This window comes from Rhinolophus sinicus, linkage group LG04 (genome assembly GCF_036562045.2).
Source record: "Rhinolophus sinicus isolate RSC01 linkage group LG04, ASM3656204v1, whole genome shotgun sequence".
In the NCBI taxonomy this organism is placed as follows: Eukaryota; Metazoa; Chordata; class Mammalia; order Chiroptera; family Rhinolophidae; genus Rhinolophus; species Rhinolophus sinicus.
The window spans coordinates 60,065,288-60,088,898 of record NC_133754.1 but is presented as its reverse complement, the minus strand read 5'-3'; the positions used below and the strand labels follow the sequence as shown (position 1 = coordinate 60,088,898).

At 38.0% G+C, this 23,611-nt stretch overlaps 1 protein-coding gene across 1 annotated transcript in view; it reads left to right on the top strand.

The window, feature by feature from the left end:
• Positions 1 to 23,611, top strand: part of LOC109439478 (disintegrin and metalloproteinase domain-containing protein 32) — a 150,504-nt gene that overhangs the window by 18,436 nt on the left and 108,457 nt on the right. The window contains exons 3-4 of the mRNA XM_074331501.1: positions 20,781 to 20,842; positions 23,245 to 23,320. Of these exons, the coding sequence (XP_074187602.1) occupies positions 20,781 to 20,842; positions 23,245 to 23,320 (138 nt within the window). The remainder of the gene's footprint in view (positions 1 to 20,780; positions 20,843 to 23,244; positions 23,321 to 23,611) is intronic.

Here is a 23,611-nt window from a genome sequence, read left to right as displayed (position 1 = left end):
CTCTGCCCCCTCCTCCCGTACCATAATCTTTGGTTTATGAAGATTCCTTGATGAAAATTCTAAATATGTTTTTTTTTTTTTTTTTTTTAATATTCTAGTTGCCCTATCTGATTTTAGAAGGGATTTGGTGTTCTAAAGCTTACACTGTCATCATGATCTTGTCTTGCCTATAAGTCTTTCCAATATAAGGGGGATTTTTTTTTATTCCTTAAATTATTTTTTACAACTGACACTGCCCATGTTTTACCTTGATCTGTGAGTTTGGTTCATTTCCTCCATCATCTAGCTGCTGCTAATGGCTCCGTACAGATTTCCCCAGATGTTTGCCTTGGGATATCGGAGCTACCTCATCCAGCGTTCCAGGGGCCAATGACTGAAAAGTGTGAGGATTCACAAACTCCAATTTTAAAGCCTCAAGGCATGGTAGGCTCTGTAGTACAGTTCCTCTCCAGAGCTTCCTATAACATCAGGCTGAATCTAGACTTCACTGGAAACTACTGATGTTTAACTTGTACCCTTGCCAATTCTGCTGCCCTCACTCTCCCATAGGTTTTTTCCTGAGAGCATTTGTTCATTAAGTCACTTGCAAAATAATTCTCATTTCAAACTCAGTTTCCTATGAATTCAGCTAAGATGGTTGGTGTCAGAATTGGGGTGGTATTAGGAAGCCAACTCTAAGAATGGGATTCTGCAGTTAGATTACCCACCATTCAGCTGGTGATGTCACTGGTGACAAGCAGAAAATTGGTAATTTGTAACATGTGTAGCAGTGAAAATACTAAGACTTTCAGATGTAGTGACTTGTGATGGTAAATAGTTGGAATTGATGTACTGGCTAGTGCAGTAGCTCGTATGTTTGACAATTACAGGGGAAATGGTAATTATGAGGATTGTAGAATTGATGGCTATTGATCAGTATCATTAATGCATTGAAAAGAGAACATTACAGACTCAAGCTACGTAATCATTAATTTAAAGAGACGTGTGAATGCCAGAGGATCTGCTTGGTAGTGTGCCTCATTTCTTGTAACTAGAAGTTTTATGTTGAACTCACAGGGCTTAGTTGTAAGAATTTCTGAACTTTAGAGGTAAGTGCTATTGACCTGGTTGATGAGTTTTCAATATCTCAGGAAATAGATCAAAAGAAATTCACATTTGCCTGGGATTGACAACTATTTAAATTCATGATTTCGCCATATTCATTCTTCTGTTCTCTGTCATAATATAATCAAAAGGATATGGATCATCTGGACATTTCACAGAACATGTGTTGGTTCATTATACCCATTACATAAATTAATTAGACTTTAAGCAATTCACAAGCATTCCAGATTCCCTGGTAAAACATGAGGGTGCGAATGTAGTCTATAAAAATTCAGGCATCTGATCCGTCAATGATATTTTTAGGAGTCTGGTGGTCAGTGGCATGCTGCCACATTACCTCCAAAATAAAGAATAGATAATTGCACCTTGAGCCCTCTATCACTAAGAAAGAGACTCAGTTGGTAAGTCTCTCTTGGTTTTGGAGACAGCATAATTTGCCCTTAGGGATACTAGCTTGACTCATTTACTGAATGGTTTAGAAGACTGCCAGTTTCAAGGGGAGTCCATAGTAAGAAATCTGTATTAGATCCAGGTTGCATTGTTGGCATCCCTGCTTCTTGGGCTATATGAACCAGCAGACCCCATGGTACTAGACTTATTCATGGTATAAATAGATGCTGTGTAGAGTTTCAGGCAAGCCTCCATAGGAGAGTTCTGGTGCAGTATTTTGGGCTTCTGGAGCAAGGCCATATTGTCTTCATCAGAGAACTATACATCATTCAAAAAGCAGCTCCTCGTACACTGTTGGTCTTTGATATAGACTGAGAATCAGACCATGAGATAGTAAATGACTCTGCAGCCAGAACTACCCATCACAAACAGGAGTTCTTAGATTCTTCATATCATAAATTTACCTGAGCCCAAGGGAAATACAAGGTCTGACAATTGAGTTCACGAACTTGCCACCATATGTTTACATTGGCAGCACTGTACAAACAGCTCGGTGTGGTTTCATAACCTTGGTATATCTGTGTCTCACAGCTGTGTTCGTGTCGACTTATGGCGATATCTTGCTGAGTGGTGTTCATTATTGTTGCATGTTTTTGTGTGCCATCATGAGAATGTCTGAGCTTGAATTAGAGCAAAGAACAAACATTAAATTTCTTGTTAGAATGGCAGTGAAATCAGAGACATATCAGTCCAAGTTTTTGGGGATAATGCCATGAAGAAAACAGCAGTGTACAAATGGATTAAATGTTTTTCTGAGGGGAGAGAATGTGTCACTGATGAAGAGAGGTCAGGGTGTTCAGTAATGAGCAGAACTGATGAAAACATTGCAGAAATTCATTGAATTGTGCATCAAAATAATGGGCTAACTGTGAGAAGCATGGCAGATCAAGTTAACATGGATAGAGAAACAGGAAAATCTTAACTAAAAATCTTGGCATGAGAAAGGTGTGTGCAGAAATGGTACTGAAGGAGCTCACCAATGAACAAAATCAAAGGGAGTTTTTAGCCAGTAAACAAATACTGTATTTGAACACCCTCCCTACTCACCTGATTTGGCCCCCAATGACTTTTTTCTTTATCCAAAGTAAAGGAAATATTGAGAGGAAGACATTTTGATGGCATTCAGGACATCAAGTGTAATACAATGACAGCTCTGATGGCTATTCCAGTAAAAAAGTTCCAAAATTGCTTTGAAGGGTGGACCAGGTGCTGGTGTCTGTGCATGGCTTCCCAAGGGGAGTACTTCGAACGTGACTATAGTAATGTTCAGCAATGAGGTATGTAGCACTTTTTCTAAGATGAGTTCCTGATCTTAATTGTCAGATCCCATACATCTGAGTAGGTCTAGTGGGCACAAGTATGTTGCATGACTAGGTCTTCATGTCATTCCCCTATTGTGGCATGAATGCCTTTCTTAGTTCATACTTGTGGACTCATGAGGGGTCCCTATAAGCATGTAATGAAAGAAGAAAACATAAACTGAGTTTGTTCTTTAATAAGTTAGCTTGGTATGTTGGTACAAACGAAAACTGGATTATTATGTCATTACTGCTCCACTCAGCATTGGCCCTTAAAGGCAGTGGATATGGGAAATCCTCCCAGCAGGAGAGCCTCAGTTGGTACACCTGGTAATCCACTTTGTGTTGAGAAGAAAGTAGGCCAAGATAAAAATACATACATGGACTCATGAGCTGTGGTGAATGGTTTGGCTGTTTTGTTAGTTCCTGAAAAGGGTAAGACTGGAAGGTTAGATTGAGGCACCTGGGGAAGAGGCATGTGACTAGACTTATGACAGTTGGTAAAAAGTATGGAGATCTTGTGTTGCAAGCTAATGCATACCAGATAGCACCTACTGTAGAAGAGTTATAAAACAAGCGAGTGAATGGATGATGCTTCCATTAGGTGAAACTCAGCCTCTGTCTTCAGCTGCCACAGTGTTTGCACAAATGGGCTCATGAATGACGTAGCTGTGGTGGTGGTGAAGGAGTCTATGCATGGGTCCAACAGCTTAGGCTCACTTTTACCAAGGTGGTAGTTACTGCCACTTCTGATTGTCCAAACTATTAGCAATAGAGATTGATGCTAAGCCCCAGATAATGGTACCATCACTTGAGGAGATCAACCATTTGTTTCTTTTAGCATGTTGGTTACATTAGACTCTTTCCATTCTAGAAGGAGCAAGGCTTTGTGCATATTGTTCTTGATACATATTGTTCTTGATACAGGTAAGTCTTGGGACTTACCTGCCCAGAGTAACTTGGCCCATGGCACTCTCTACAGTGCATTGACCAGCACTATTATTCACTGATCTATGGACAAAGGATAAGTCAAGGGATCGACTTTATGACAAATAAAGTGGCAGTGGGTATATGACCATAGGACCCACTCATCCCTGTCACATAAGGCATCATCCAGTAACAGCCTGCCTAATAGAGTAACAGATTGGCCTCTAAACACAAAGTCCAGCTTGGAGATGAGAATTGCAAGGATGGAGTACTATAGAGTGTAGTCTATACATTAAACAAATGAATATTGTTCAGGGACCACAAAGTGGTAGAAGTGCCCCTACTCGCCATCAATTTCAGTGAACAATTTGAGTGTATTTTATTCCATTACCTATAACATTATGCTTTGTGGGTATAAGGGTTCAGGATCATAGTGGGAAGATGCTTCTACCAGGGAACAGGGTAAACCTCCCGCTAAACTTACAACTACAGCTGCCATGGGGTCATTTTTGGCTCTTTGTGACAGAACAGCAAGCCAGAAAAAAAAAAAAGGGAAAGAAAAGAAATTGCCATATTGGCAGGGTAAGGTACTGTGATCATCGTGAGGAGTTAGGGTGCTGCTGAGTAATGTGGGAGGACAGGAGGCAAGAGTTTGGCACTCAGGTGATCCACTGGGGCTTTGCTTAAAATTGCCCTGCCTGCTCTTAACTGTAAATGGGAAAATATAGCAAGTGTGGCTTGATAAATAACGGGAGTTTAGAACCCTGAGGGATGATCCGGTCACCCTGTCAGTCTACCCACCTAGAAGATGTGATGACTGAGGGTGAGGACAATCTGGAAGAGACGGTAGAGCAGGGAGATGATGAGTGTCAATTAGGGCATCAAGATGAGCTGCTAGGGCAGGGCTGCTGGTGTGCCTCCAGCCCAGTCCCTGGCAAGAATTGCTTTGTAAGTTTGGGTTGTGTATTCCCTGGCACTTGACGTACACCTGAAGCTGAATAATATTGAATGTCAACTATAATTAAATATATGTATGGGATGGTTACGGGATGTGGAATGCAGCATAGGGAATATAGTCAATGTTATTGTAACAGCTGTATACAATGTCAGAGGGGTAATAGATTGGGGAGGTTATCACTTTGTGAGGGGTGTAAATGTCTGTTACATTGCTTTGTACACCTGAACTAACTAACTAACTAACTAACTAACTAACTAACTAACTAACTAACTAACTATATAAATATGAAAAGAAAAAGAGTTAGTAATCTTCTCTGCAGAATTGCAGTTATTGAATTATCTTCCCTGGAGTTGCCTGAGAATTTTACTCCCTATCCTCATGATCCAGGCAGCCCTTCAGCCAAAGGCTAATTGGTACAAGGTACAAAAGCTCAGCTCCCTTGCCTTAAAGTGAAAAAGACTCAGGCAAATTTATGCACTAGAATTCCCCCAGGGGATCAGGCTAAGGCAGAACTGACCTGAAGTCATACCTGCTTTAGCTTCTTTTTCCTCCCTGTCTTGTTTTTCTGACTACCTTACGCTTCCTCCTGAGAGCTCTGCCTCAGTACAGCACTTATAAAGGTAGCTTTGTTTTAGACTCTGTTTCTAGGGAACGTGACGTAAGACACTATCCAACCAGTCCATAGTTTTTGTGAAACAGAAAAATGAATTGTCAATATAGGTCATTTTAAATTCAGATAAATCTACTTCGGATTCCCCAAATGTTTAAAGGTCTATAGGGATTCTAGACCCTTACTAAAATATATTTTATGAAGGTGAGTGATTTTGGAACTATTTGAGCAGGTGTTCAGGAAAAGTGTTTTCTGAAACTGTTGAAATTATTCTGACGCTTCACAAATAGCATTCTGTTAAACTTATTTGGGAAATTATATGAGGGAAGTTCCAGAAGGGACAGAATTTCTTAGTCATCAAAAATCTGTTGTTAAAAAATTAAAAACAAATTTACCAGTATTGTTTAGTAAATTCTCTTTGGCCTCCATTAATCAACACCTTTACATTCTTTACAGATCTAGCTAATTTTATCTGTATAGTTTGAAAATAGAATGCATTTCACGCTAACTCCCATAATGAAAGTACAGTTGAAGTAAATATATCTGGTACACTAAAATCCTAATAATTATTAAGTTTTTATTTTGATAAAAATATTCATTCAGGAACTGCTTAGGGGAACTTGCCCTTCCGGTCCGCTTTATAAAGAGATAAGGATCCTCTGGCATCTGTGTTTCGGATACTACATTCAGATCAGGCTCACTAAGGGACTGTTTTTTCACCAGTACAAATTTAAAGCTAGAACATGCTGCTGCTTCAGTATCAGCATCTTATGTTTGGTATCTCTGTCTTATGTCTCTCATTTTCTTCCTTCCTTCCTTCCTTCCTTCCTTCCTTCCTTCCTTCCTCCCTCCCTCCCTCCCTCCCTCCCTCCCTCCCTCCCTCCCTCCCTCCCTCCCTCCCTCCCTCTTTCCTTCCTCCTTTCTTCCTTTCTTTCTTTAGCTGTCACATTTAATATATAAAAGTAATACACAAAAATATTAAATTGTTAATTTTTCAGTCATCAATTTCAACAGTTTTTTTTTTTAAATTAAAGTTTATTGGGGTGACAAGTATTAGTAAAGTTATATAGATTTCAGGTGTACAGTTCTGTAATACATTATCTGTATCTCACATTGTGTGTTCACCACCCAGAGTTAGTTCTCTTTCCATCACCATACATTAGACCCCGTTTACCCTCTTCTACATTAGAGCACCCCTCCCCTCTTACCCTCTGGTAACTCCTAACTATTGTCTATGAGTTTTTGTTCCTTCATTTGTTTATCTTGTTCTTTTGTTGTTTTCAGTTTTATATACTACATATCAGTGATATCATATGGTTCTCTACTTTTTCTGTCTGACTTATTTCGCTTATCATTATAATCTCAAGATCCATTCATGTTATCACAAATGGTACTATTTCATCTTTTCTTACTGCTGAATAGTATTCCATTGTGTATATATACCACAACTTCTTTATCCATTCATCTATCGAAGGACATTTTGGTTTCCATGTCTTGGCCACCGTAAATAAAGCTGCAATGAACATTGGAGCACATATGTGTTTATGGATAAATGTTTTCAGATTTTTTGGGTCGATACCCAGGAGGGGGATTGCTGGGTCATATGGTAATTCTATTCATAATTTTTTGAGAAAACTCCACACTGCCTTGCATAGCGACTGTACAAATCTGCATTCCCACCAACAGTGTGTGAGGGTTCCTTTTTCTCCACAGCCTCTCCAACACTTGTTACTATTTGTCTTGATGATGATATCCATTCTGACTGGGGTCAGGTGATATCTCATTGTGGTTTTTATTTGTATTTCTCTGATGCTTAGTGATGAGCATTTTTTCATGTCTATTGGCGATTTGTATGTCCTCTTTGGAGAAATGTCTATTCAGGTCCTCTGCCCATTTTTCAATTGGGTTGTTTGTTTTTTTGTTGTTGAGTTGTATGAGTTCCTTGTATATTTGGGATATTAGCTCCTTATCAGAGGCACTGTTTGGAAAAATCTTCTCCCATTCAGTTGGTTGCCTGTCTACTTTGCCGATGGTTTCTTTTGCTGTGCAGGTTTTCAGTTTCTTATATAGTCCCATTCATTTATTTTAGCTTTTACTTCCATTGCCTTTGGAGTCAAATTCATAAAGTGCTCGTTGAACCCAAGGTCCATAAATTTAGTACCTATGTTTTCTTCTATGCAGTTTATTGTTTCAGGTCTTATGCTTAGGTCTTTGATCCATTTTGAATTAATTTTGGTACATGGTGACACATAGCAGTCCAGTTTCATTATTTTGCACGTGGCTATCCAATTCCTCAGCACCATTTACTAAAGAGGCTGTCTTTTCTCCATTGTATGCTTTTTGCTTCTTTGTCAAAAATTGTCTGTCCATATTTATGTATGTTTATTTCTAAGTTCTCAATTGTGTTCCATTGATCTGTGTGTCTGTTTTTCTGCCAATACCATGCTATTTTGATTATTGTAGCCCTGTAGTACAAGCTAAAGTCAGGGAGTGTGATACCTCCAGCATTGCTTTTTTTTTTTAGGATTGCTTTGGTTATTTGTGGTCTTTTGGGATTGCATACAAATCTGATGATTGTTTTGATCTATTTCTCTAAAAAATGCCATTGGGATTTTGATGGGGATTGCATAAGTCTGTATGTTGCTTTGGGTGATATGGCCATTTTAACTATGTCGATTCTTCCAATCCATGAGCACGGAATGTCTTTCCATTTCTTTGTGTCTTCTTCAATTTCTTTTAAGAGTATCTTACAGTTTTCAGCATATAGGTCTTTCACATTCTTGGTTAAGTTTATTCCTAGGTTTTTTATTCTTTTTGTTAAATTGTAAAAGGAATTTTTTTTCCTTTTATTTCCTTTTCTGAGATTTCATTGTTAGTATACAGGAATGCAATGGAGTTTTGTACGTTGGTTTTGTAGCCAGCAACTTTACTGTATTCGTTGATTGTTTCTAATAGCTTTTTGGTGGAATCTTTAGGGTTTTCTATATATAGCATCATGTCATCTGCAAAGAGTGACAATTTAACGTCTTCATTCCCAATTTGGATGCCTTTCATTTCTTGCCAGATTGCTCTGGCAAGGACTTCCAACACTATGTTGAAAAGCAGAGGTGATGGGGACAACCCTGTCGTGTTCCTGAATGTAGTAGAGCAAACGTCTTCAGTTTTTCACCGTTAATTATGAGATTATTTGAGGGTTTGTCATATATGGCCTCTATTATGTTAAGGTATTTTCCTACTATACCTATTTTATTAAGTGTTTTAATCATAAATGGATGTTGTATCTTGTCAAATGCTTTTTCTGCATCTATTGATAAAATCATATGATTTGTGTCCTTTATTTTGTTTATGTGATGTATCACTTTGATGGATTTGCGTATGTTGAACCATCCTTGTGCCCCTGGGATGAACCCCACTTGGTCGTGAAGAATAATCTTTTTAATGCATTGTTGCATTTGATTTGTTAGAATTTTTGCATCTGTATTCATCAGAGATATCGGACTGTAGTTTTCTTTTTTTGTGTAATCCTTACCAGGTTTTAGTATCAGGGTAATGTTGACCTCATAAAATGAGTTAGGGAGTATTGTCTCTTCTTCAATATTTTGGAAGAGTTTGAGTAGGATTGGTATTAGATCCTCTTTGAAGGTTTGGTAGAATTCACTAGTGAAGCCATCTGGTCCCGGACTTTTACTTTTGGGAAGGTTTTGGATGACGGATTCAATTTCCTGACTGGTGATCAGTCTATTTAGATTTTCCAGTTCTTCTTGATTCAGCCTAGGAAGCCAATATGTTTCTAAGAACTTGTTAATTTCTTCTAGGTTTTGAATTTGGAGGCATATAATCCTTCATAGTATTCTTGGATGATCGTTTGTATTTCTGTGGCATCCGTGGTAACTATCCCTCTTTCATTTCTGATTTTGTTTATTCATGCCTTTTCTCTTTTTATCTTAGTTAGTCTAGCCAAGGATTTGTCAATTTTATTAATCTTTTCAGAGAACCCACTCTTTATCACATTATTTTTTTCTATTGTCTTTTTGTTCTTGATTTCATTTAGTTCTGCTCTGATTTATATTATTTCCTTTCTTCTGCTGACCTTGGGTTTCATTTGTTCTTCTTTTTCTAGTTCTTTAAGGTGTAACGTGAGGTTATTTATCTGGAATTTTTCTTGTTCCTTGAGATAGGCCTGTAATGATATAAATTTCCCTCTTAACACTGCTTTCTCTGCATCCCCCAAATTTTGGTAGGATGCATGTTCATTCTCATTTGTTTCTATGTATCTTTTGTTCTCTCCTCTTATTTCTTCTTTGACCCGGTCATTCTTAAAAGTATGTTGTTTAATCTCCACGTTTTTGTGGTTTTTTTCTTCTTTCTTTTTGCAGTTGATATCCAATTTCAAAGCCCTGTGATTAGAGAATATGCTTGGTATGATTTCTATCTTCTTAAATTTGCCGAGGCTAATTTTATGTCTTATTATATGGTCTATCCTTGAGAATGTTCCATGTACACTAGAAAGAAATGCATAGTCTGATGTTCTAGGATGAAGTGCTCTATAAATGTCAATTACGTCCATTTCATCTAATGTGTCATTTAGGGCTGCTATTTCTTTATTCATTTTCTGTTTGGATGATCTATCTGTAGCTGTCAATGATGTATTTAGGTCCCCTAGTATAATTGTTTTTTGGTCAATTTCTCCCTTTAGTTCTGTTCATAGTTGCTTTGAATATTTCAGTGTTCCCTGATTGGGGGCATAAATACTGATGACTATTATGTTTTCTGGTTGTATATAGTCCCCTTTATCATTATGAAATGTCCATCTTTGTCTCTTGTACCTTTTTTTATCCTGAAGTCTGTTTCATCTGATATCAATATGGCTATACCTATTTTCTCTGGATACCATTTGCTTGGAGTGTCAATTTCCACCCTTTTGCTTTGAGTCTGTGTTTGTCCTTGTAGCTGAGATGTGTCTCTTGGGGACAGCATATGGTTAGGTTTAGTTTTTTGATCCAATCTGCTACTCTGTACCTTTTTATGGGAGAGTTCAGTCCATTTACATTTAGGGTGATTATTAGTATATGAGGATTTCCTATCATTTTATATTTGGTTTTCTGGTAAGACTGTGTCTCCATTGTTTCTTTGCCTTTTTGTTGTTGTCAATTATCTGTTTGGTGGTATTCGATAATTTTTTGTCGCCACACAGCAGCCTACCCATTTGTCTCCTTGTACCTGCCCCTAAAGAAAGGAGAGTCTGTGAGACAGATCCTTTCAGGGACTTTGCTTCACCTTTGTGCTTGCACATTATGTCTCCCTGTTTGGCCCCAGAAAGATGGCTGGTCAGCCTATGATGAGTAAGATTCCGCACGGGGTGGGGTGGGGAGACAACTCAAGCCAGGCACAGCTGAGTGGGGACCAATAGGAGAACCCACGGGGTTCACAGAGGTGGGCACAGCCCCCACCTTCCCAGCTAAGGTGAGACTCTGCTTCTGTGGCCACATTCTTTCCCATAACCTGCAAAGGGAAGAGATTCAATGATGTGCTCTCCATTTATTCATATGCATAAAGGTTTTGTCCTTTGGGGAAGTACATATATCCTGAGACCTATGGTTCTGCTGCCTGCAGGCAAAGGTGATTGGCTTGAATCAGTTTCCTATTATAATGTATGGGATTCACAGATCTTGAGATTGACAAGCTTTATCTCCGTTACTTCCCCACCTAAATAATAAAAACTGTGCGTAGGCCTGATTTGGGGCCAGGCCCCATTTGGGGACAGTCCTTGAGGCTGCAGCCCCTTGCACTCTATTCATGGCTACTGTCATTTCTTAACCCTGTGCTGCCCTCCTCGCTCCCCACAACCCTCAGCGTGCGGGACATGACAATTTTTCCCTCTGTTTCTTCTTTTACTACAGTGTATATGTCAGTTCATTTTTTTTGAGTGGTTACCATTAAGTTTATGTAAAAGAAAGTTTCATATTTAGAGTATTCCATTTTCTTCAGCATGCTTACTTTGTCCATTCCCATATTCTGGTTCAGGCCTTTACTCTCCCCCTTTTACGTTTTCATTTCTACAAAATCCCTAAGGTTGAATAGCCTCCTTCAGTATTTTCTTGTAGTGCAGGTCATGTGTTCGAAAATTCCCTCTGCTTCTGTATGTCTTTATTCCTCCTTCATATCTAAAGAGTATCTTTGCTGGATATATTATTCTTGGCTCATAACTTCTCCCTTTCAATAGTTTGAGTATTTGATTCCACTCCCTCCTGGCTTATAGAGTTACTGCTGAAAAATCTGATGATAATCTAATGGGCTTTCCTTTGTAGGTCACTGTCTTCTTTTCCCTGGCTGCCTTGAGGATTCTCTCTTTGTCTTTAATTTTATTTATTTATTTATTTTTTTTATTTAATTAGTTTCAGGTGCACAAGACAAAGCAAAACTTAGACATTTATCATTTATATCCCTCACACTGTGTGAACCCCCCTCCCCCCATCCACTATCCCTCTGTACGTTCCCAAAACCTCTCACCTTCCCCTTATTCCCACCCCCCCGCCCCTCTAGCAACCCTCTGTTTTTCCTCCATGTTTCCAAAACTGTTTCTGATTAGTTCATTCACTTATTCTTTTCTTTAGATTCCGCATATAAGTGAGATCATATGGTATTTGTCTTTCTCTTTCTGACTTATTTCACTTAACATAATGTTCTCTAGGTCCATCCATGTTGTTGCAAATGGTAAGATTTCTTTCTTCTTTATGGCTGCGTAATACTCCATTGTATAAATGTACCACAGTTTCTTAATCCAGTCATCTACTGATGGGCATTTCGGTTGTTTCCAGGTCTTGGCTATTGTATATAGTGCTGCAATAAACATAGGAGTGCATAAAGATTTTTGAATTGGAGTTTTGGATTTCTCCGGATAGATACCTAGGAGTGGGATTGCTGGATCATAAGGTAGTTCCATTTTCAGAGAGATATCTCCAAACTGTTTTCCATAGTGGCTGCACCAATCTGCATTCCCACCAACAGTGCACCAGCGTTCCCTTTTCTCCGCATCCACGCCAGCACTTGTTGTTTGTTGATTTATTGATGATAGCCATCCTGACTGGGGTGAGGTGGTATCTCATTGTGGTTTTTATTTGCATTTCTCTAATGGTTAGTGAGGTTGAACATTTCTTATCAGATATATCGTTGGCAAATATCTTTTCCCATTCAGTAGGATCCCTTTTTGTTTTATTGATGGTTTCCTTTGCTGTGAAAAAGCTTTTTAGTTTGATGTAATCCCACATGTTTATTTTTTCTCTTACTTCCCTTGCGCGAGGGGATATATCAGTAAAAATCTTACTCCGGGTAATGTCTGTGAAGTTTCTTCCTATATTTTCTTCTAGGAATTTTATGGTTTCAGATCTTACATTTAAATCTTTAAGCCATTTTGAATTTATTTTTGTATGTGGTGTAAGGAGGTGATCCAGCTTCATCTTTTTGCATGTGTCTGTCCAAGTTTCCCAGCACCATTTATTGAATAGACTGTCTTTACCCCACCGTACATTCTTGCTTCCATTGTCATAGATTAAATGGCCATATAGGCATGGATTTATTTCTGGACTCTCTATTCTGTTCCATTGATCTATGGGTCTGTTTTTATGCCAGTACCATGCTGTTTTGATTACTGTAGCCTTGTAGTATAATTTGAAGTCAGGTATTGTTATACCTCCCACTTTGTTCTTATTTCTCAAGATTGTTGAAGATATCCGGGGTCTTTTGTTATCCCATATAAATTTTAGGATTATATGTTCTATTTCTGTGAAAAATGTCGTTGGTAGTTTGATAGGAATTGCGTTGAATATATATATTGCCTTAGGCAGTATGGACATTTTAACTATATTAATTCTTCCTATCCATGAACATGGTATGTGTTTCCATCTATTTGTATCTTCTTTCATTTCTTTCTTCAGTGTCTTATAATTTTCTGAGTACAGATCTTTTACTTCTTTGGTTAAATTTATTCCCAGGTATTTTATAGTCTTTGGAGCAATTGTAAATGCGATTGCTTTTCGATTCCTCCTTCTGATGTTTTATTATTGGTATATACAAATGCAACTGATTTCTGAATATTAATTTTGTATCCTGCTACTTTACTAAATTCATCTATCAGCTCTAATAGTTTCTTGGTGGAGTCTTTAGGGTTCTCTAAATATAGTATCATATCATCTGCATATAATGACAGTTTTACTTCCTCCTTACCGATTTGGATGCCTTTTATTTCTTTTTCTTGTCTGATTGCTGTGGCTAGAACTTCCAGCACTATGTTGAATAGAAGTGGAGAAAGTGGGCAGCCTTGCCTTGTTCCTGATTTTAAGGGAATGGTTTTAGTTTTTCCCCATTGAGTATGATGTTAGCTGTGGGTCTATCATATATGGCCTTTATTATGTTGAGATATGATCCCTCTATTCCCACTTTCTTAAGGGTTTTTATCATGAATGGCTGCTGAATTTTATCAAATGCTTTTTCTGCGTCAATTGATATGATCATATGATTTTTATTTTTCATTTTGTTAATGTGGTGTATCACATTAATTGATTTGCGGATGTTGAACCACCCTTGCATACCAGGGATGAATCCCACTTGATCATGGTGTATAATCTTTTTAATATATTGCTGAATTCTGTTTGCTAGTATTTTGTTGAGGATTTTTGCATCTATGTTCATTAGCGATATCGGCCTGTAGTTTTCTTTTTTTGTGGTGTCTTTGTCTGATTTTGGGATCAGGGTGATAGTGGCTTCGTTCTTTCATTACTGATTTTATTAATTTGGGTCCTCTCTCTCTTTTTTTAATGAGTCTGGCTAAAGGTTTGTCAATTTTGTTTATCTTCTCTAAGAACCAACTCTTGGATTCATTGATCTTTTGTATTGTGTTTCTGTTTTCTATTTCTTATTTTGTTGTTCTTTTTCCAGATCCCTTAAGTGTGAAGATAAACTGTTGATTAGTGATGTTTCTTGTTTCTTTAGGTAGGCCTGCAGTGCTATGAACTTCCCTCTTAGGACTGCTTTCGCTGCATCCCATAGATTTTGGGTCGTTGTATTTTCATTTTCGTTTGTCTCGAGATATCTTTTGATTTCTTCCTTGATCTCCTGTTTGACCCATTCATTATTTAGTAACATATTATTCAGCCTCCATGAATTTGTGTGTCTTCCAGTCTTTTTCCTGTAGTTCATTTCTAATTTCATAGCACTGTGGTCAGAGAAGACAATTGGTATGATTCCAATTTTCTTAAATTTATACAGACTTGCTTTGTGGCCTAACATATGGTCTTTGAGAAGAACGTGTATTCTGCAGCATTGGGGTGGAATGCTCTGAAAATATCGGTTAAATCCAAGTGGTCCAATGTGTCATTTAAGGCTGTTGTTTCCGTATTGATTTTCTGTCTGGAAGACCTGTCCCTTGTTGTCAGAGGTGTGTTGAAGTCCCCTACTATGATAGTGTTACTGTTGATCTCCATCTTTATGTCAGTCAATATCTGTTTTATATATTTAGGTGCTCCTATGTTGGGTGCATAGATGTTTACTAGGGTTATATCCTCTTGTCGAATTGATCCCTTTATTATTATATAGTGTCCATCTTTGTCTTTTAATATTTTCTTCATTTTAAAGTCTATTTTGTCAGAGATAAGTATTGCAACTCCCTTCACTTTTAGCCTGTGTGTGTCTTTTGATCTGAGGTGAGTCTCTTGTATACAGCATATACAAGGGTCTTGCTTTCTTATCCATTCAGCCACCCTATGTCTCTTGATTGGAGCATTTAAACCATTTACATTTAAAGTGATTATTGATCAATTTTAAATGATAGCCTTGCTGGATAAAGCAACCTAGGTTGTAGGCCTTTGTTTTCCATCACTTTGAGTATCTCCTGCCACTCCCTCCTGGCCTTCAATGTTTCTGCAGAAAAGTCATTTGATAGTCTTATGGGAGTTCCCTTGTATGTAACCCTCTGTCTTTCTCTTGCTGCTTTTAGGATTCTCTCTTTGTCTTTAATCTTTGCCATTTTAGCTATAATGTGTCTTGGAGTGGACCTGTTTGGGTTTATCCTGGTTGGAACTCTCTGCACTTCCTGGACTTGTATGTTGGTTTCCTTCATCAGGTTAGGGAAATTTTCAGACATTATTACTTCAAATATGTTCTCAATCCCTTGTTTCTTCTCTTCACCTTCTGGTATTCCCATTATTAGGTCTCTTAAACCATCTTCATTGTTTTTTATTCTTTTTTCTTTCTGTTGTTCTGTTTGGGTGATCTCTGCTAACTTGTCTTCTAAGTCGCTGATTCGATCCTCTGCTTCATCTAACCTGCTGTTAATTCCTTCAAGTGAGTTCTTTACTTTAGTTCTAACTGGTTGTTCGTTATGATTTCTACATCCTTCTTGATGTCCTCTCTAAGTTCCTTAAACATTCTTATCATCAGTATTCTGAACTCTGTCTCTGATAGTTTGGTTACCTCTGCTTCATTTAGTTCCATTTCTGAAGGTTTCTTCTGTTCTTTTATTTGGGATATGTTTCTTTGTTTCCTCATTCTGGCTGACTCTCTGTGTTTGCTTCGATGTATTAGGTAGATGCCCTGGAGTTCTTAGTTCTTGCTGGATTAGTATATAATAAATGTCCTTTATATTTGACTGCGTGTGCTCTAAAAGTGACTCTTGTGTTGTGTATATTGTCCTGTTAAAGAAGATCCTTAATTGCTTTTCGCTTGTGAGTAGGTGGAGTTAACTCCTAGGCTGACTAGTTGTGAGATTTGGCTTTGCCCACGCAGGGTATTCTGCTGCGTGAGGGTGGGCACTGGTAGGGCAATTACAGAACAAAGCAAATCACCAAGCACAACAATAACAACAAGGAAAAAGTCAAATACATTCACATGTAAAAAAACAATCGACAACCCCCACTCGACACAGGCAAAGATGTCAAAAATATAAAGACAAATCAAAACAGAACAAAAAAAAAAACAGCGCCAGTTGTGGCTTAAGCCCACCAAGTAATCTCCAGGTTGTTCTCTGCTATAGCACAGAGTCCCCACTCGACACAGGCAAAGATGTCAAAAATATAAAGACAAATCAAAACAGAACAAAAACAAACAAACAAACAAAAACAAACAAACAAAAATAAACAAACAAACAAAAAACACAGCGCGAGTTGTGGCTTAAGCCCACCAAGTAATCTCCAAGCTGTTCTCTGCTGTAGCACAGAATCCCCAGTCGACACATGTATTTAGGTCCCCTAGTATAATTGTTTTTTGGTCAATTTCTCCCTTTAGTTCTGTTCATAGTTGCTTTGAATATTTCAGTGTTCCCTGATTGGGGGCATAAATACTGATGACTATTATGTTTTCTGGTTGTATATAGTCCCCTTTATCATTATGAAATGTCCATCTTTGTCTCTTGTACCTTTTTTTATCCTGAAGTCTGTTTCATCTGATATCAATATGGCTATACCTATTTTCTCTGGATACCATTTGCTTGGAGTGTCAATTTCCACCCTTTTGCTTTGAGTTTGTGTTTGTCCTTGTAGCTGAGATGTGTCTCTTGGGGCCAGCATATGGTTAGGTTTAGTTTTTTGATCCAATCTGCTACTCTGTGCCTTTTTATGGGAGAGTTCAGTCCATTTACATTTAGGGTGATTATTAGTATATGAGGATTTCCTATCATTTTATATTTGGTTTTCTGGTAAGACTGTGTCTCCATTGTTTCTTTGCCTTTTTGTTGTTGTCAATTATCTGTTTGGTGGTATTCGATAATTTTTTGTCGCCACACAGCAGCCTACCCATTTGTCTCCTTGTACCTGCCCCTAAAGAAAGGAGAGTCTGTGAGACAGATCCTTTCAGGGACTTTGCTTCACCTTTGTGCTTGCACATTATGTCTCCCTGTTTGGCCCCAGAAAGATGGCTGGTCAGCCTATGATGAGTAAGATTCCCCACGGGGTGGGGTGGGGGAGACAACTCAAGCCAGGCACAGCTGAGTGGGGACCAATAGGAGAACCCACGGGGTTCACAGAGGTGGGCACAGCCCCCCACCTTCCCCCGGCTAAGGAGAGACTCTGCTTCTGTGGCCACATTCTTTCCCATAACCTGCAAAGGGAAGAGATTCAATCATGTGCTCTCCATTTATTCATATGCATAAAGGTTTTGTCCTTTGGGGAAGTACATATATCCTGAGACCTATGGTTCTGCTGCCTGCAGGCAAAGGTGATTGGCTTGAATCAGTTTCCTATTATAATGTATGGGATTCACAGATCTTGAGATTGACAAGCTTTATCTCCGTTACTTCCCCACCTAAATAATAAAAACTGTGCGTAGGCCTGATTTGGGGCCAGGCCCCATTTGGGGACAGTCCTTGAGGCTGCAGCCCCTTGGCCCCGCTTGCACTCTATTCATGGCTACTGTCATTTCTTAACCCTGTGCTGCCCTCCTCACTCCCCACAACCCTCAGCGTGTGGGACATGACAATTTTTCCCTCTGTTTCTTCTTTTACTACAGTGTATATGTCAGTTCATTTTTTTTGAGTGGTTACCATTAAGTTTATGTAAAAGAAAGTTTCATATTTAGAGTATTCCATTTTCTTCAGCATGCTTACTTTGTCCATTCCCATATTCTGGTTCAGGCCTTTACTCTCCCCCTTTTACGTTTTCATTTCTACAAAATCCCTAAGGTTGAATAGCCTCCTTCAGGATGTCACTGATTCTTTCCTCCATCTGGTCAACTCTACGACCTAAGCTGTCTATTTCATTCTTCATTTCTTTTATTGAGTTCTCAAGCTCCAGAAATTCTATTTGCTTCTTTTTTAAAATTTCAATCTCTTTGGTAAAAGTTCATTTTGTTCTTTGATTGTGATTCTGAGTTCATTAAACTGCCTGTATTTTCTTGCATCTTGTTGAGTTTTTTAAGAACTGCAGTCTTGAATTCTCTGTCAATTAAGTCACATATTTCCATGTCTTTAAGTTCATTTTCTGGATACTTTTCATTTTCTTTCTGAGATGTCTTGTTATCTTAGTTATTCATGACAATTAATGATTTATTATTTCTCTTCCTAGACATCTACAGGAGTGGGTTCTGCAACAGGTTGATAGAAAGAGGTCTTCCTTTTGTTTTCCATTAGGTGTTGGAAGAATGTTTTATTTTCTCTCCTACTGCAGCCTTTTATTCTCTCTCACACTGTAGTGTTATATTTTCTCTGCACTATTCCTGCTTCTCACACAATGGGAGGATTCCCTGGAAGGTGGGCTTCTCCTCTGTGAACAGTTTGCCTGGGTCATAGGGCTCCGCCTCTGTTGGGGGATGTGGAGAGCTTCTGAAGTTCCAAAGCTCTTCCTGCACCAGGTTCAGAGCCGGTGTGTTTCAGCAGCTCTGTTTACTACTGTAGGGATCCGCCCAGATGGGTGGGGACAGGGTTGGGTTGGGTTGTGGGAGTTGGCCCAGAGCAATGGCAGCGACCACCAGCACAGCCAGTCTTGCTTCCAGAGTTCTCTCTCTTTTGCCGGAACTAGTTGGGCTGTGAGTCCTGTCTGTGGATCACAATTCTCAGGACGGCAAATATTCTGTTCTTTTGATCTGACACTGCTACTGTTCTGCTCTGGCACTGGGCAGATGGGGACTGGCCGAGCTCTGGGAGGGTAAGGAGTGGGCAGCTAGGCTCAGTGCCTAAGGCTTCCATTTTCTGCTTGGCAGTGAGGGCTTAAACCACTGTTTTCAGCCTTCTTCCCTCAGTCTTTGCTCTGAGGTCTTTGCCGTGAGCATTGCGTTCAGCCGTGTTATCTGCTGTCCCCTCAGCCCTGTGGGCCATAAGTGGAGACCTGGCAGTCCGAGTTCTTCCCTCTCCCGCAGCTGCGGTAGTTCCAGGATGCAGCGAGCTTGAAGCACTAAGCTAGGTCTGCGTCCTGTGCCAATGCCGCCCCTGTCTCCGTACCTCTCCCTTCCCTCCTCCCCTGCTTTTGCAATTTGCCCACCTTTAGGTGTATTCAGTAGTGAGACTCTTAGTCTTTCCTGTCTGCTGTGCAGGGAGTCCTTTGTGCAGTTATAGCTGTTCGATTAGTTGTAAATTCCAGGGGAGATTTCAAGAGACTTACCTCACGTTTCCATTTTTATGACGTCATCCTCTCTTTCTTCAATTTATTTCTGGTTTTGATTTTTAAAAAATAAACTTAAAATTTTGGAATAATTACAGATTTAGAGAAAATTGCAGAGATGCTACAGAGAGTTCCCCTTTGTAGTGGGGGAAACTGGTTAGTTAGTTCTCCTAAAATAACATTTTATATAACTATGTTGACAGATTACATTTGTCAAAACTAAGAAATTAACTGATAAATTACTATTAACTAAACTGCAGGCTTTATTTTGATTTCACCAGTTTTTCCACAAAGGTACTCTTTCTGTTCAAGGAGCCTACAGAGGATCCTACATTGCAGTTAGTTATCATGCCCCCCCTCCTTTGCCCTGTTTCTCTATCTTGCCTTATTTTTCATGATCTTGATAGTTTGAAAGAATATTGGTCAGATATTTTGCAGAATGTCCTTCAATCTGGATTTTTCTGATGTTTCCTCATTATTAGGCTGAGGTTATGAGTTTTAGGAAAGATTACTGTAAAGTGCTCTTCTCATCAAATCATAGCAGTGGGTACCTAATATCAACTTATCACCAGTGATGTTAACCTTCTTGTTTTGTTTTTGACCATTTGTCAGACCTTTTAACACCCTACATTATTGCATTGTATTTTTGATTTGCAAAGTCTCCTGGATACTTTTTATTGTTACAGATCCTAGAAGGCTTACCTGCTTCTGTGTTCTGGTATTTGTGTCTTTTGGTTTTTATATGCCTTTACTGAGTTTTCTATGATGCTGTCAGTCTTGCTTTGCACATGTTTTCTATTCTTGAATAAAATCTCAGTACTCAGGTCTACCGACTTACTGATATTATAACTCATTGCAATCCATGTTTTAACTGGAGAATAGTAGTGATAGAGTCAAAAACAATACCCAAGTTGTTCAAGAATCTTCTGTTTAAAAATATGGGAAATAGGCAATACATTTTGGGAAAATGGTTAAAATAATTTTTGTGGCAAATGGAGTAAGCTTCACTGATACAGATATATTTTATTATCCCAATGATGCCACCTGACTAGACATTATGACATAGCACATAGTCTCTTCTTTCAGAAGAGCTTAAATCTCAGTTACATATAGATTGCTAAAACTGTATAAATCCTTAGATTGAGCTCATTTTTGTGTAAATAGAATGTACTATATAATAAGTAAATGTCAGAACTTTTGATATATTGTTACAGATTTTAAATCACACATAGTCTGAGACAATTTAATCAAGATATTTTAAGCATTGTTTAGAGGGATTAATTGATATAAAATTGTTGTTTTGCTTATTCTGTTACATTTGTCTTCACTCTCAGTTGTTCTGGATTCTCTAGGAGCAGATATCCTATATTATTCCAATAGATGAGAAACCATATACTGTACACCTTAAGCAAAGGTAATATTTTTATTCTTTAGTTTTAGATTTCATTTTATTTATATGAATTTGTTTACTTACAATAAGAATGGACTGTTAAAAATAATAAGTGTAGTTGTTAATGACATTTTTAGATGTCTCAGATGAACATAATCTCTCCTGTGAATTAACTAAATTTTTGGTCTTAATGCCTCAAGTAGTCTTTTGTGAATCAGGAACAGAAAAAATAGGTGTTCACCTCTTGAAGATTAATCTATATGATATTAAGTTGATGGAACCAGCAGGACCTGTATAATCACATGTCAAAATAAGAAATAAATCTGTAATTGATTGCATCAGTTAAGATTTGGTCAAGGATGTGGAGTAAAGGAGTTAATACAGAAATTAGATCATACACTCTGTGGGAGCTAGTGAATAGTTTATGGAAAATAGTACTAGCTATGTATCATCCTTCAGAGAATTGAGACAATAATTGAAATAACTTTTTGTAGGTTTTAATTCTCTAATGAAAACCCCATTGAGAAAAGCTAGCTTAGAAGTGACTTTCAAGCGGACAGTTTCAGTTAAATTTTGGGTATAGAGCTAGACTACATGGAATTAGGGAGAGGTGAATTGTGAGAAATGTGGTAAGTGTAAATAACTTTTCAAAAACAGTGGATAGAGAAAGAAGAATACACTTAGATGAATGCTTTCTAAGAAAGAAGAAACAAAGGTTTCTTTGGCTGGGGGGGGGGAGGGTTCTTAGAGACGTGTAAGCAAGTGATTCATTGTGTAAGATGCCAAAGAATGGTACTGCATAAAAGAAGAGGTAACCTATTCCTGTAGACAGAAGAATATGGTAAATGACAACACAAAGAACTTTTCAAGTGTATAAGACGGAAAGTGAGAGAACTCACAGTGCTTTTGAACATCTTATCAGGCCTATGAATAGTGGTAAGAAAATAGGGACTGGAGCATGGGAGTTAGAGAGAACATGCATATATTGTTTTGAGAAATCACATGCATAATGATTATGACAGTATAATGCCAATTCTGTTATTGCAAGTAACTTCAGTGAGAAACAATGAGAAGCAGAACTACATGTAGAGGTAGGGTTTTTTTTTTGTGTGTGTGTTTTTTGTTTTTTTTTTGAGACATCCTGAGGTGGCAGAAAAAGATTAGCTAACAGATTGGATACAGTGGTGGCATACAGATTTAGTGGGGCGGTGAAGGAGAAGGGGAGCAGATCTGAGTCGGCAAATATGGGCTCATTTTTGGGGAGGTTGTATATAAAGTGCGTGTGGGATGTCCCAGGAGAAACGTCTAGTAGGCAATTGGAATTGGTTTTGCACATGGGAGAGAAGTGTGGGTTTTAAAGCCATCTTTTTATGTATGGTAGGTACAAGTGAAACACCAGAAATGAACAAGATAAATCTATAGAGGTGGGGGTGAATATTAAAGGTGAGAAGGAAAACAAACCCAGAAATGAGTGCCATGGAAACATTTAAGTGAAGAAACAAGGATCCAGATTAAAGGATTTATAGAAGCAGACATAAAGATGTAAGAAAAACCAGGGAGACATAGTAAGATTGAAGTTGAAAAGTGGATGGTTTAAAGAAGGGGAATGTGGTCAGCAATATGAAGTGCATTAGAGTAGTTTACTTGACTTCAAACTGCCTTTTGGATTTGAAAATAGGGGGTCACTGGTAATCTATATGAGATCAGTTTTAGTGGAGGATTCCCAACAGAAACTAGTTTGGGTGGTCTAGTTATATTACTTTGGATTGAGGAGTAAGCAAGAGATGAAGAATTCTAACTAACATAGCATAAATACAGAGAATGGTACCAGAGAAGATTGAACTTAGATTTGTAGTTTTAGTACCTATGTTCAGATTAATATGACTTTTACACTTTACTCTTCCACTTCATTGTAAAGGTAACATGCATGCATGGTAATAAAATTTAGAAAGAATGAAAGACCAGACAACTCGCATAATTCTACCTTCAATTCATATCTTTGTAATTTTTAAAATACTTTTCTTTCGTCTTATAGTCCCTTCTTATTTTCTTTAAAGGAGTTCATTAAGATAGGAAAATTGTTTTGAGTAAATGTGTGTTGTTTTGAATAAAAATTGCATATATATCAAAAGAAAATACTACTTTTGTCAGGGGTTAGCAAATTTTTCTCTAAAAGCCCAGATAGTAAATATTTTTGGCTTTGAGGGCCTATTTTTGTCAAAATGACTCAACTCTGCTGTTGTAGCAGGAAAGCAGCCATAGACCATACATAACTAAATGGGTATGACTGTGTTCCAATAAAACTTTATTTTAAAAAAACAGAGGGTAGGTCAGATTTGGCCTGAGCATGTTAGTTTGCAGGCCACTGCTTTATATGTTTCAAAAAGAATAACTTTTAAAATTCTGTCACTCTTTTTTACATTTAGATTTTTTTTAGCAGATAATTTCATGGTTTATTTGTATAATCAAGGATCTGTGAATTCTCATTCTTCAAATATTCAGGTAAGATTTAAGTTCCCTTTTAAATATTTTTAAAACCTTTATTACATTGAGTAAATGCTTTCCTAATACAGAAGTCTCTATTCACAAGGGATATATTTAAGGGATCCATTTATTGCATCAGTTTCCCCGCTATTATGCTTTCCTGAAATCTTGGGAAATTAAAGACAAACAGTATTGACTTAGCACTTCCCACTTTGCCTAGAATAGAAATACCATTTGATTAATTAATTAATTAATTATTTTTTTGTTGAATACATGAATATAAATTGAAAAATATTTAAAGCAAATGCA